We start from the raw sequence: 14,516 nt of genomic DNA on the forward strand, positions 1-14,516 counted from the left end.
CTTTCATCGTGGCGAGAAGCAGACACCTGGGTAGAGTAAAAGATTACAGCAAATACATACTTGTTTCTCAGACAGGCTTCCAATCTCTAACAATTTGGAGCTCAGAGATTCATTGAACCAGAGGGAATGAATTGTATTATACACAGATCCTTACAAAGTGTGACAGGTAAAGAACAGCCATAGCTCATGTTTAAGTTTGGGAATTTTATATCTGTAGGTTAGACAAAATATAGGTAGATGTGTTTCCTCCCTTTAAAGAATTAATCATTGGACTTGTCATCCACCAGACTGTTATAACACGTCAATAACTGAATTTTCCTAGGTTAGAAAAGACTTGGGCACCAAACTTCAAAATTGGAATTCTGAAAATCTTTGTCTCGCTGCCAAGCCCTTGAGGCACTTAATTGCTGTTGGCACTTCAGGTTTCTATAACCTGAAAGTTGAGCTATTGTGGTCTGCAGAAAATGATTCAAAATACCATGAGACAGAAAGAGATAGAATGCTAAAAGGCAGCAACCCTCTTGACACTGCCAATTGCCTGTTCTGTGTTTGGACACGCCATGTCACCGTGCTGCTGCATACAGGAGAATTAATTAGACCAGTAAGGAAAAGAAGAGAGATCATGCAAAGGAAGGCATAACTCTTGAGCATAGTAGAGAATTTTCCTGAATATAGAGAGGCCTGAGTTGTTGTTCTGGCTTGAAGGACCTTCCACGTATTTTGCATGAAGCTATCCCTGGAGTCAAGAATGGTATTCAGAATTCCCTCTTAGCAAGTGAGCAATATAACTGTAAACCTGGGGAACTGTCCTCCTGTTCCCTGGGGTCCAAACAGTATTTTCCATGCAGTTGAGTAATTTGCAATAGTAGGGTTACAGAGCATTCATACTGCAGAAGAGCTTCTAGCTCCCACTGGGATTCTGGGGTCTGCATTCTTTGAGGAGGATGTCTGATTTGATCCCTTTGTCTCCTGCGTCCCTGGTGAGCAGAGGACGAGTGCAATGATGCATTTATTAGACTCAATTACATATTGCACAAGTTCTGTATGTATCTGATTGCATGTACACTATAACTATGGGATTATTGATTATTAATTGAAATTGGACCTCAGAAATTCAGTTTCCTACCTGATCACAGGTTTGCTCTCTTGAACAAGCCCAAACTACTCTAACTTTTTGAGGGCATGTATTCAGGCATACTTGGCATGCAGATGATATATTAGTCTCTGATTCTCAGCATTTCAGCAACTTGAGTGGAAACAAATAGGAGAATGGCAACTAATCCATGCAGAGACTTTGAGAATGTCAGTGTGGAATTTATCTGCATTTTAGAGTCCTAAATGTCTTTGAGAATTTTTGTGCTTAATATGACTACTGTTCTCCACTGATTATATATGGACAAAAGTCTGGCAGCTGCTGGGTTGCTTTCCTGATATTTTGCTTCCCTAATGATTAAATAAGGCACCAGTTGTAGGATGTTTGAAAGCATTTCAGCTATCCATTTTACATGATGGCAAGAGTACCACCTAACCACCCAGTTAAAGAGAGACGTTAAAGTTTGAGACGCATAGGTAGTGTTAATACTGGGGACCACAAGAGCAGGAAACCAGGTGAGAATCAGCCAGAGAGGTGTACTTGTGTGCCTCACACTTGGATTTGGAGCAGAATTACTGACCATGTGGCAAGGAAATTCCTCCTATAAAGGAATCTAGGAGTACCTCCAAACCTTCAATAGTTAGGTCTTGCTCACATGGAGACACAGCAGGAAGCTAAGGCAAATTCTAAGTTCTCTAGAGATGTGGGCTCATCACACATGCATTAATCTCCTATGTAGAGTCCTGCACTCAGGGAATAAGGGAGTTTATCATCAAGCAGTTTAACAGTCCTCTTCTGATTCCATTAACAACGATAATTCACTGCCAAAACAGAGTTAAACGAGTGATCTACAGCTATTTTACACTACAAGAATGAAGCTCCCTTTGGATTTTAAAGCTCTTTGAAGTGTAAGCACTTTGGATCACAATGCTGGCTGATTTGTCTTAACTTTCCTCAGTCTCCCCACTCAACAAAGTATTTGCAAATATTTCCTCTCCTACAAAGAGTAATTACATGTAAAGGCTAAAAAGTCCCTGGGTTTTTAGCGCAGTCTGAAGGTCTCTTGGGGCGAGTTCTGTACTATAAATTATTGTAGCACTCAGTTTTACTATCCATTTTCATTTACTTTCAGTAGACGGCTCATTTAAGAAGTCATTTTCTGGTACACAAACTTCAAAATGAAATTGTTTCAATTTGCATGATGATAGAATAATTGGTTTATGTTCTTTTTTAGAATATTGCATCAATCAATTAGAAATAATCCATGAATGTAAACAAGATTTGCAATTTTAGTCTTGGAACACCAATGGGACTAAAACCTTTATTTATATTATGCAATTTATTAATGGAATCTCTAGTATTAATTTGCTTTTTCATTTATCAGTTCTCGTGATAGCTGGAATTTATCTAATGAAAGACAATGAAAAGTTAAAAAAATAATTGGAAATTACTCAAGACATCATTTTCCTACCAACCTGTTTGATCAGATGTGCGTTTCTTTACTCATATTCATGAGGAATGAAAGAAAAGGTCCATCTCACAAAGTGCTTTTACGAATTTCAGTATATGATGACACTTGAAGAAAATTATATGAAATTTTCAGGAGATTCCTCCAGATAAAGAATAGACCAAATCCCTCAACAGTGTGCATTCATCTAACTGCTCATCATGTGCAATAAATTAATACCATGCACTTGTTCTAGAGATGAGAAAATTAGATGTATGACTTTTTGCCGATTATATTATTTTTTGTTTGAGCTGGACAGATTTTAAATGATGAAGCTTTCAAGTATCTTTTCGTTAAGGCTGAATGTTAATGTGTTCACTTCTCTTTTGCTTTTAGCAAGAACACTAGGACATCAGATACACTTAACAAGCAGCAGCAGACACTGAGGATGCACATAGACATTCCCAGAGCACAGCTGCTCATTGAGGAGAGGGACACGATGGAGACCATTGGTAAGTCCTCTTTGGGCTTGTTTCTACTGTTTAATGTAACAGGCACTTTAGGTGAGCTTCCTTTACCCCACACCTTTTCCCCACTGCACACATCAAGAAAAAAGAGCTACAAAGTAATTTGCCACATTTGAAAACTGAACTGATTCTTTTTTCTCTCCTTTGAATCATTTTCCATTTTAAGTAATCTCGGTACAGTATTTAAAATAATGCAGGACATTAGGAAAATGAAGCTGGTGGAAAAGCTGCTTGAAGAAAATGTAAATTAAGACTGGCAGTTTTATGATTTTCTTTTTGATTTATCTTTTGGCTTTGACTAGGCAGTTGGATCACTAGCATTACTTATAAGGAAAATGAAATTCTGAAACTACAATATCAGTATTTAAAGATTTTCAGCAGCCAACTTCTAAAGCTTACATGTTGCATATTGTATCCACCTGTTCATAGCAAATGATATTTCAACATTTTGATCAGTTTTTAGCTTTTGTGTATCTATGCAAAATTCAAATCTAAACTGTTTCATACAACAGAAAACAAGATTTCTCATGTGTCTGGCACATAGCTGAACTGTCATGAAAAATAGAATTGTTTGGTGTTGGGTTTTTTTTCTCCACATAATTTAAACACAAGATGTCTGAAATCTCAACAGAGTAAAAACCTGATCTTGTGACTGTATGGGTACACACTGTGGCAAGCCTCTCCAGAATGACCCATCTTGTTAGATTTCTAACTCTTTTGGATCTAGATCTGTGTAGAAGAAGCCTGTGATGGCCGAGAACATAACAGCATCTCAGAGATAGTGTGGCTGAAAAGGGAAGGTCTGCAAGCTGGGAGCAGCATCTCTGCATCTCCTGACCATGCCCGCACTGGGGAGGGACAAGCTGCTTTAGCCCAGCACCCTGTAACACCTGCTGCCAGTCTGGCATGGAGGGGTGGCCTATGGGGACATTTTAAAGTTTATGCTACAGATTTGATCTATGCTTCACCTGAAATACAGAGTTCTTTAAATCCTGATTTGAGCTTCCCAAAGTTTGCTTCTGTGATGCAGTCTTTTGTGCCAGGCTTCATCCTAAAGACAGTTTTTATTTTTGAGTTATAGTTGCTGAGCAATAGGGGGTTATAGTGGAAATACCATTAGTGCCTTAACTGTGGCAATGTGATCAGTGCCTTGGTAATAGCCAGCTCTCCACACAGCACTCAGAATAAGCAGGCACTTTGGCAGACTTTGACATAGTTTACTGCCAGGAGGCTTTATTCCCAACCTGAATAAGAGCTCATCTTTTGCCAGAGACAGAGTAATTTGATTTCATAAAGCTCATTCTATTTATGGCCTTCTTTGGGTAAAAAATTATAGTTATGTTATTGTGCAGAACTGTTCTCCTTAATGGTGTCTTGTCAAGTTATAAAACCCCCAAAACCAGGAATGCTTAGAAGTGGATCAACCTCTGCTGACTAGTAGATGCATGGAAGTCCCACTGCTGCCAGTCCCCTTAGAAATACATTACAAAGCTATATAGCATAGCACAGCAGGAACTTCTTGTGGCTTTTATTAGTATTATGAATGGATAAAAAGACTGTAAGGAATGCAAAAGCAAGTCTGATAGCATGCAAATAGTTGTTCTGCAAGCACAAAGTCAGTGGAAGATTTATTGCTGTAAAACCTTCCGTGAACAAATGGACCAGATTCCTCTTTGGAGCAAAAGAAATACAATACAGAGTTCATAACTGGGGGGGAAAAAAAAAAAAAAAAAAAAAAAAAAAAAGCTGCTGAAGCTGCTGCATAGCACCCTCTTTCTGCAAGGATCAGGGTCTGTGTAGAAATTTGGTGCATCTATCCTACCCCATAGGGAAACAATAGGCAGCAGAACCATACAGCAGTAAAGGTCAGTGCTCACCCTTTTTTCCAGTCCTTCCCAAGGTCAGACTTCACCTCACACCTTTGCAGCTGCAGAAAAGCCCATAGTCAGATGGACTGACTGTGTTGAGAGAAACTTACACAACTCACGTAAAGATCCCCAAAGCTTCTTATTTCGAACCTATGTTAGTGAGCTTTGGTGCAGAGAGAGCTGGTAGGACGTAGCCCTTACCTTCCAGACATCAAAACACTGGACTTAAGGATGCTTAGTTTATTTCCATTGTCTTCACTAGGGCACTCCGCTTGAAAATAAGCAGCTCCCTAAGAACATTCTCAGGTCATGGCCATCCATCTGCAATATTCTGTCTCTGGAGGAAAAGCTGACTGGTAAAGGGTTAATTAACAACATTACCTAACAACCTTCTTTTGGGCAGGCATGGGTGATTCCACTGAAGACATTACTAACTACGTTAATAAAACTAAATAAATTGAATATGTTGTTGAAAAGCTTAGCTGAGCTCGCTGAAAATGAAGGGGAAGAAGGCAGTATTCAAAAGGTGGGAAAGAAGGAATTAAGGCCAAAAATAATTACATACAAATTAGTTTTTTGGAAGGATGCTTAATAGTCTGTCTCAATTGCGCACCTCTTGGGTGAAATCAGAAAGACAGATGTGAAAATTACACTTATTCTTCAGTTTTGTATGAAATTTGATTTTAAAGCCAGGGGGTCCCAAGCTGTGGTGCACACTTCAAAGCCATCTTCAGTCCTGCAGAGAAGAGGGAGCTGCCACTGTCAGCGGTGTTGCCCTGCTGAAAATATGTCTGGGGACTTGCTGTAAAGCTCTTATGGAGGCAAACCCAAATTTCATTACTCATTATCTGATGGGGTTTTTTTACATACAGATGACAGGTCAACGGTTTTGCTCACTGATGCTGACTTTGGAGAGACGTCTAAGCAAAAGTCACTGACTGTCACCCACACAGTACATTACCAGTCTGTGTCACAAGCTACAGGACCACTGGTGGATGTTTCTGATGCCCGGCCAGGAACAAGTAAGTATATAAGAGAATATGTTATCTGGAGAGGTAAAAGCTGTAAGAAAATGAATACTGTGCTCCAGCACTTGCATCCTCATGAGGTTTTTTCTTCAATCTGAAAGTTGAGAGAAATCTATTTAGGTCAGCAGAGAACATTTCTTACACTATTTCATTTAGTGATTCAATATGGTAAAAATTGCATATGCATCTGAAATGTAGGAGTAATTTGAAGTAATTCATACCTGGCTTTCATTAAACCAAATGCATGCTAGATTTTAATTTTTAGAATTTATTGGGTAAATTAGCTTAACGGCTTTTAGTGTCTAATATATTTTTTTTCTCAGTGATCAATCTTTATTGTATTTCAAAATATATCTTCCCTCTTATCTCTTCATCAGGCAAGAAATACATTTCTCATTATTGCTTTCTGAAAAAGTTGTATTTCCAGTTTCAGTTATTACAGTAAATTACTTTTCCAAGATACATTCATGCTCAGTTATTCTTATAGTGATTAAAATGCTAGCATAAATTAATATACTGCTGAAATCCATTCTTCTTATTTCTCTTATGAATGTACTACATATCTATGTAAATGAAAAAGGAAAATCACTAGATCGAAGGAATACTTATGAGTTAGGAATATTACCAAAGTGTAGTTCTCTAGCAGTGTGAAATTTCTAAAATCTCTTGGATTATTTCTACCCCCTGGCTGCTTCAGAATTAGTTTACTTGGAGACTTTGGTGAACATAAATGCTGAAAGCTCGGTTGCTAGAATGCAGATTATTTGAAAAATATTAATTTCATCTCCATTTCCATCCATCTTTATAAATTATAGTTGTTCTAGTCCTGACCTTGCTGCTTTTCGAACTCTGACAGTTTTAAGATATGGTTAGTTATTTCTTGAGGACTAGATTAGTACACCATTTTTCATCGATGGAGAGTCGTGGCATTTGAATTAGAAGAGTCAAGATATGATATTTTCTTTATAGTACTGCTCTTGTCTCTCTCTCCTTTAGTTCGTGTACATGCTGGCTAGCCTACTCACTAAGAGCAAAAATATCATCCTATAATTTCTATCATGTTGGCAGATCAAGATTGCCTGAGTAAACAATGGGCTCTCCATTGTTTTCAACCCTGCCTTTTCTAATAAGGAAGGAGGTACCACCCCAAAATTGCCTGCCTATATCATACCACAGCATTTTATAGCACCAGCACCTTCCATACCTAATCCTTTTTTTGTGTGTGCAGTTATGTGCTTCATTCCACTGAGGTCAGGGAGAGACTTCCCTCAAATTAAACTTGGATTTAACTCATATATAAGAATATGACCAGTGTCCAGCCCAGCTCTGGAAATAGAAATCCACCATCACTTTTATTATGCCATAAAGATCTGATTGCAGCAGTGAACAGGGCTGGGTCAAAGGTAGTGTTCTCTGGATTTAAGACACTAATATAGCTTTGATAGAGTCTGGGCTATGAAATTTGGTCTAGACTCGCAGCTTTCTCTGTGAAGAGGGGAGCAGTGTCCACCTGGTGGCTCAGAGATTATGGATCCTTCTGTGCGAGCGCGCTCACACTCACTGATTGGCAAATATTCCCTTACAGCACTTTTTTAGTTGTTTTCTAGATCTTTTATATTTATTTATTAAAGAGGTATGCTCCATGAACCTTTACCTTTCTCACCTCAGCTCTCTACAGTTGCGTTTCAGCATATGACAGCAGAGCTGCCTTAACAACTGAGGCAACAGACGTGCAGTTTTTTCCATCACACAGGCAGCTCTGAAGCTTGCTGCGTGTGTGCTGCAGAGTCCCTTATGCAGGCACAGCACAGCTGGTGCAGAGCCACTTCTCAGCACATGCTCAGCAGGATGAGCACTGACCTCCTGTGTTCTGGCTCTCCCATCCTCTTCAAATTGCTGACGAAAGCCTACTGAGCCACAAGATCAGAGAACAGTTGAGGTTGAAAGGGACCTCTGGGCACTGGCCAGTCCGACCCCTCTGCTTAAAGAAAGGTCAGATAGAGCCAGTTGCCCAGGGCCATACCCAGATGACTTCTGAGTTTCTCCAAGGATGGAGACACCACAACTTCTCTGGGCAACCTGTGCCAGTACTCAGACTTCCTAACAGTAAAGTGTTTCCTGATGTTCAGAGGGAAGCTCCCATGTTTCACCTTGTCCCTGTTGCCTCTGGTTCTGTCACTGGGCACCACTGAAAAGAATCTGTCTCTGTCCTCATTGCACCTTCCCTTCAGATACTTATATGCATTGATGACATGCCCCCAATCCTTCTCTTCTCCAGACCAAGCGGCTTCAGCACCGTGCTGAGAGTTTCCCCACAAGCACTATCCTTCTGTCCTTCATGTACTCCCTTGGAGCCGGCATGAGGCTCACTTCTGGCTACACGGCAGCCGCACGCCAGCTTTCCACAGATGGTACAAGCCGTGGTTTATATTGACAGGCTGGTCATATTGTGCCAAGTGCGTTTTTGGATGTTATCCATGGGAGGCGGCTATGTGTTGCATTACCAGGAGGATCAATTATCAATGGCACTGGGTTCATATCTTTCCATTGCTGCAGAGGGAAGATGTGAAATAGGAGAAGGATCAGACCATAGCTGGTATTTGTAAATAAATACCTTGTTTCTTTGAAGCAGCAGAATACAAATTCTGATTGGGAACGCTGAGGCAGAAGCAGTGCTCAGAGTCATTATCTGGGTATTGGTTTTTTTGCTTTTAACTGCTTCTGCTAAAGTCTCTTACCCGAAAGACTGACAGCTTCACCATTTGAATGTCAAAGAATATTTTAATAGATTAGAATTTTTCATTTCTAATACTCTTTCTGTCTATTGTTAGTAATATCCTTTCAGAAGCTTCGAAGATAAATACTTCAGTGCTGATTTAGTCACTTTATGTTTGCCACATAATGATTTTTCTATTCCACTTGCTTTGTCAGGGAGTACAAGCCTCACTTTTACAGGAGAACTATTTATTAACAAATTTAGAATGTCAGTTTTGGCAGATAGTTCACTTTTACTCCCTTGGTCACCATATTATCTCTAGGATAACAAAAAAATAAAACACTGCTGACCTTAAACAAGTAGGAGATGATTTTTAAAATTTAAGAAATTGTATTTATTTACTATCTTTTTAAAAACAGTAAAATCTTTATGAACCTATTCCTAGTGAAACTCTGATGGCACTATTGAAGGTTTTGTTTCATCTCTTGGCTACTTGTTAAAAAAATGGGGAATCTGTGGCTGATGAATGTCGTAATATAATAAAAGTATTAGTGAAATGTCCATAATAGGAAATTATATCAACACATTTCTGAGCACATGTTTTTACAAACTGAGAGCGGGTATCTGGTGTAGGGTGTTTCTGAGGGCACATCTGCACTGATAATTTACCTTAGACTTCACTTGAGATGTGATGTGAAATCCCAGGCTAGATCTACTTGCCTTGTGCTCTTTCACATCTCAAGGTGGTTTTGGTATTGGAGAACTGCTTATGTTGGAGTAAAGGGATACTGAATGTGTCAATGGGAGATGGGTGGGACTCAATGTATGGTTTCATTAGAAAGAGGTTATTTCAAAAAAGTGTTAGCAGTTTGATAATGAACAGCACTTTCACTGTTCTTTTTTTTTTTTTTTTTTTTTTTCCTGTATTTCCTGTAAAGAATGTTTTGTGGGCTTTTTAACCAACATGTATTCAGTGGCCATCCCCTTCTGATAGGGCTTGTTTCCTTATCAGTTCAAGAGCTTAGTGGCAAAGACCCTCTCTATTACTCATCACAGATCCTACCACAAGGAGGAGTGCCAAAACCGGACCCACAACTCGCAACCGCTACGCTAGTCAGTGGACCCTCAACAGACCTCACCCCACCATATCAGCTCATACCCTAACCACAGATTGGAGGCTGCCCACCCCCAGGCCAGCGGGATCAGTGGACAAGGAAAGTGACAGCTACAGCGTCAGCCCCTCGCAGGACACAGGTACAGGGGCTCTCTGCAGAGCTGCACTTTGAAAATGGGGCAGCAGTAGCTGCAATAACTTTCTTGGTCTTTGATGTACTTCATTTGGTGCTCAGGTGTCATTATTTTTTCCGTCCTAGGGTGTTTTTCTGTAGGCTGTTTATAAGAGGTGCCACAAATGCTTATAGTGCTAATAATGTAGTTCCTCTTGCCACTCATGCATACTGTAGTGGTTTGAAAGATATGATGGTAATTTTTCCTGTAGCCACAGGATCACTGTACTTCCTCTATCTAAAGGAAAAAGTAGAATTTGCTGCATGCAATGGCATTAACCAGGAAGGGGCAGTATTAGCAACCAAGAATATGCCTGAGTTATAGGTGGAATGGTTTTAAGATTTGAGCTACACTGAGGTTTGCATTTTCCTTTTCACATTCATGCAATATGTTCATAGGGTTTATTCTAAGTGGAAAAAATGAGGGGGAAAAATCTGGAATTCGAGTCCAAGTCAGAAACCATTCATATCACTGAATACTGCAGCAGCTAGCTCTGATCTTCCCAAGAAACAGCATAGGTTTTATTCCTCTAGATGGCAAGTGGGGAGACACTGAATACATATTCTGCTTGCAGTCTTCATCTCTTCTTGATGTCTTCACATTATAAATGCAATTGTAACTGAAAAAAAAGCTTCCTCCTCTGATGTATATTGAACAAGTGACACCAAAAAAAAAAAAAAGCGCAAATAAATGAGTAAATAATTTAGCAGAATAGTCATGAATCAAATCTTAATAGAGGTTAAATATGAAGAAAGGTAAAATACTGTTCAAAGGTATGCCTGACAGAACCAAATCCAGACTTACTCTGGCCTCCTCAGAAGGAACTGCCTACCTTCTATCCTCATTTTAGGGGAGAAGTGTTTGTCAAGTGCAAAAGCTATGTGTTAGAGCTACAAAGCAATATGGTGTGACTGGCCTGTCACCATGAAAACTAGTATGACTGGTTTTATCCTCTCTAGGAACAAGCATCTGACTTCCTTCACATCCAATAATTTATAGGTTGGAGTTCTCATCTTTTCACAAATCATCCTCTCAAACTTGCAGACCCCTATGTTGTCTCCACAGGGTAATGACACGCAGTAGATACTGCTAGCCAGATGACAAACTTCATCCTGATTTCTTCGGGTAGAATTATTATAAGGCTTTAAGGATTAACTCTAATATTGATCGAGATACAGATATAAATAGCAAATGTTATCTTTTAGTAGACATTACACATTTTACGTACGCTTGCATGTGCTCCAACATTTTGTCACCCAAGGGTATTTTCCAATGCACATGGCAGAGGGCAGAGAATTCAATTTGCTGTGTGATTTAACAGACAAACTACATGCAATTTTGTAAACAGACATTATAATCTATGTTTTTACATGGCTGCTTTCCTACTCTGTGTCTACCCTTGAACACACAGTGATTTATGTGAGGGATAGCAAACTTTAGATGATACTGAAGAAAGGTTTTCTTGTGCCAAAATGTATCTCTATTATGTCACTTGGTTTCTGGGATAAGAATAGAGTCAATTTAATCTAAGTACTTCAGAAGTTTCCAAATACTATAATAGATGTAGCCAAATTATGTGATTGAGAGTCAGTTGAACTAACATGCACAATTGATCACTTTTCCAGTATGGAGTTCAGATTTCTGAATCTAGTTGAGGCAGCTGATATTTGGCAGCATTTAGCACTTCTTATCAAAACAATTCCAGGTTTACAAAGCAGTAGCTTTTAATCTTAGAAATGTATCACAGCAGTTCGTAGCTGTAACTAAGTTTAAATGTTCTAACTGGAGGTCATTAGAAATTTTCTGATGAATCTAGATTTCATGGAGTTCATACTGGGTTTGGATGAACTTTCACCAAATCTAAACTTGGTGTTCCAGCAGATTCTTCCTGGAATAGTCTCCCCAGGGTATGGAATATGGGAAGCTGCAGGTCCCGAGCATCATGGACAAATCTGGGACCTTTGCATGACCATCATATTTACAGACACTGCTCTATGGCACTGAGCAGCTGCAGCCTTCCAGTTTACAGTTGATCAGAAATTTGGCAAGACATTATTTTGGTCTGATTTACAAATCAAATGGGAAAAACAGAATGCTGTTTCCCATGGGGAGAGAAAAAAAAAAAAAAAAAAAAAAAAAAAAAAAAAAAAGTCTCGTTTAAGTTCTGGTCAGCTCAAAATCTTAAGCAAGTTACAGCATATTATAGAACTACTTGTCATTTTAAATAACATATGGTCCTATTTACAAGTGGCAGGAGTGTTGTTATTTGTGTACAATGACAACTGATACAAGGATCCCAGCATACAATAAAAAAGATAAAGATTTGCAATAACACCACAGTTGCCTCTGGCTGCTATAGGAGTCCCATTTTTATGAATTAGCTGTTACATTGTGCCTGTTTATTGAACATTACCAACAATGTCTGAAATTGTACAGATCTTGTGACGAAGCATATCCTCTGCCCAAGGAATTTCTGAAAGTCCTCTATTCTTCCAGCCCACTGAAGTGAAAGTGCGATGAGTGCAATAGCCCAGTGATTTGTCCCCACAAAAATGAACGATTCATTTCCAGAATGCTTTTTAATGTATCAGTAGCCATTTACATATTCAGTAATAGTGCTTGTTTAAGAAATATTGATATTCTCAGAAGCTCATCAGCAGAAAAGAACAGCTTGTAGGTCATAATAGCCTAGGTGTCAAATATGAAGCCCCCATTAGCTTAAGCAGAATTGAAAAAAGCACCTGCATGACTGCAGGCTGGTAGCTACCAAGTAGTATTGCTTTCTTGAGATCTTTGTTGCATATGAAATGAGCTAGTATTTTACCTGGTGTCTCAGACAGTCAGAGACAATGCCTGAGAGATGCTGCCTTTATATTTGACCTTTGTCCTCAGGGCTTTCTTAAAAAAACCCAAAAGATTGAAACAGGTACAGAAAAACTATCTTCTCACCTAGACATCATGTCACAGAAATATTTCTGAGATGCATTAAAAAGATAATGTAAAGCAGCAATTCCTCATTTTGCTAAATCTGTTTTGTGTCTTTCTAACATTTTTACAGCATTTAATTTAGCAAGATTTAATTTTTTTGTTTAAAAAAAAAAAAGCCTTTTTCATCTACTAAAAGGTTATTTGTTCTAAACGACGAATTTAATGCTAACCCACATAATGCTGCTAGAAGAATAAGACTTCACTTTAGATTATCTGTAATTATCAAGTAAGTGACTAAACTAAAAATGATGCAGACATTTATAGTGAAGTAGACTCATTTAGATCACCTTGATAATTTCAAGGGCTGTGAATTTTATTAAGAAATACTATCTTGTTCATAGCTTTTCTTCCAAAAAGAATTGTGCAGATGTTTTCTTTCTCTCATTACTTATATTTCTGATGTTTAGATCGAGCAAGAAGCAGCATGGTCTCCACAGAAAGTGCCTCCTCAACATATGAAGAGCTAGCAAGAGCATATGAGCATGCAAAAATGGAAGAGCAGCTGAGACATGCCAAGTTCACCATTACAGAATGCTTCATATCAGACACATCATCGGAGCAGCTCACGGCAGGGACTAATGACTACACAGACAGTCTGACCTCAAGCACGCCGTCAGAGTCGGGGATTTGCAGGTTTACTGCATCCCCCCCCAAACCTCAGGATGGAGGGCGCGTGATGAACATGGCAGTTCCAAAGGCACATCGGCCAGGTGAGACATTAGAAGTAACATTTTGGTCCTTGGGGTCAGCATTTCACCCCATGCCTAGGCTGGTTAACAGGAGAGGGTATATCACAAGGAAGAAAGAATGTGCATAATATAAATCCTGTAACTATTTACAGAGATAATTTATTTTTTTTCCTCAGCTAATATAACTTTTGAGTATATTCTTCTATATACAGAAAAGTTAGGAACAGAAAGGGACTGTAGGCCATCAAATCCATTCATCTACAACTGCAGCCATCAGGTGATAGACCCTTCTGGGATAAATAAGATCATAAGGGGTATATATGCCCATCTTCAACTCAAACCACCCACTAATAAAATATGTCTTACAGAAATATTTTGTGCTTGAGAGAAAAGGTTTTCTATCAGAACAGTTCTTAAAGACATTGCAGAAGATATACTATCCCTTCTGCCTTGTAGCATCTTGTCAAGTAGTAATAACCCTTTGGTGATGTTCTTGAGCTGTAATATTCTCTCTATGACGTCTCCTAATATCAAACTAGGATTATCTAAAAGAGGGAGATGAAAAAATGGAGAAAATTTAAACAGTGTAATAGCTCAAGGGATATAGAGCCTTCTACCTTCAGACAAATTTAAACCTACTCCAACTTCTTACTGACTGAAGGTACCTGATCCATCTATTATGCTCAATCAAATTTCCAGTTCACAAAGAACGCTGTTTCTAGTGATACTCTAGTGCGCAGTAGCATAGGTGGATTGTTTGTGGTACTCTGAGATCAAACACATTATAAAATTTTCTCAGATTTGTCAGTCTTTGATACAGAATACAAGATGTGACATCATGGAGGAGGATTCAGATGAGAAAAATGCATAATT

At 38.9% G+C, this 14,516-nt stretch overlaps 1 protein-coding gene across 1 annotated transcript in view; it reads left to right on the plus strand.

The window, feature by feature from the left end:
- Positions 1 to 14,516, plus strand: part of DSCAM (DS cell adhesion molecule) — a 480,683-nt gene that overhangs the window by 444,929 nt on the left and 21,238 nt on the right. Inside the window, exons 29-32 of the mRNA XM_026868377.1 lie at positions 2,937 to 3,052; positions 5,808 to 5,957; positions 9,736 to 9,933; positions 13,362 to 13,664. Of these exons, the coding sequence (XP_026724178.1) occupies positions 2,937 to 3,052; positions 5,808 to 5,957; positions 9,736 to 9,933; positions 13,362 to 13,664 (767 nt within the window). The remainder of the gene's footprint in view (positions 1 to 2,936; positions 3,053 to 5,807; positions 5,958 to 9,735; positions 9,934 to 13,361; positions 13,665 to 14,516) is intronic.

The sequence above is a fragment of the Athene cunicularia genome, assembly GCF_003259725.1.
Source record: "Athene cunicularia isolate RWA chromosome 1 unlocalized genomic scaffold, athCun1 chr1_part1, whole genome shotgun sequence".
In the NCBI taxonomy this organism is placed as follows: domain Eukaryota; kingdom Metazoa; phylum Chordata; class Aves; order Strigiformes; family Strigidae; genus Athene; species Athene cunicularia.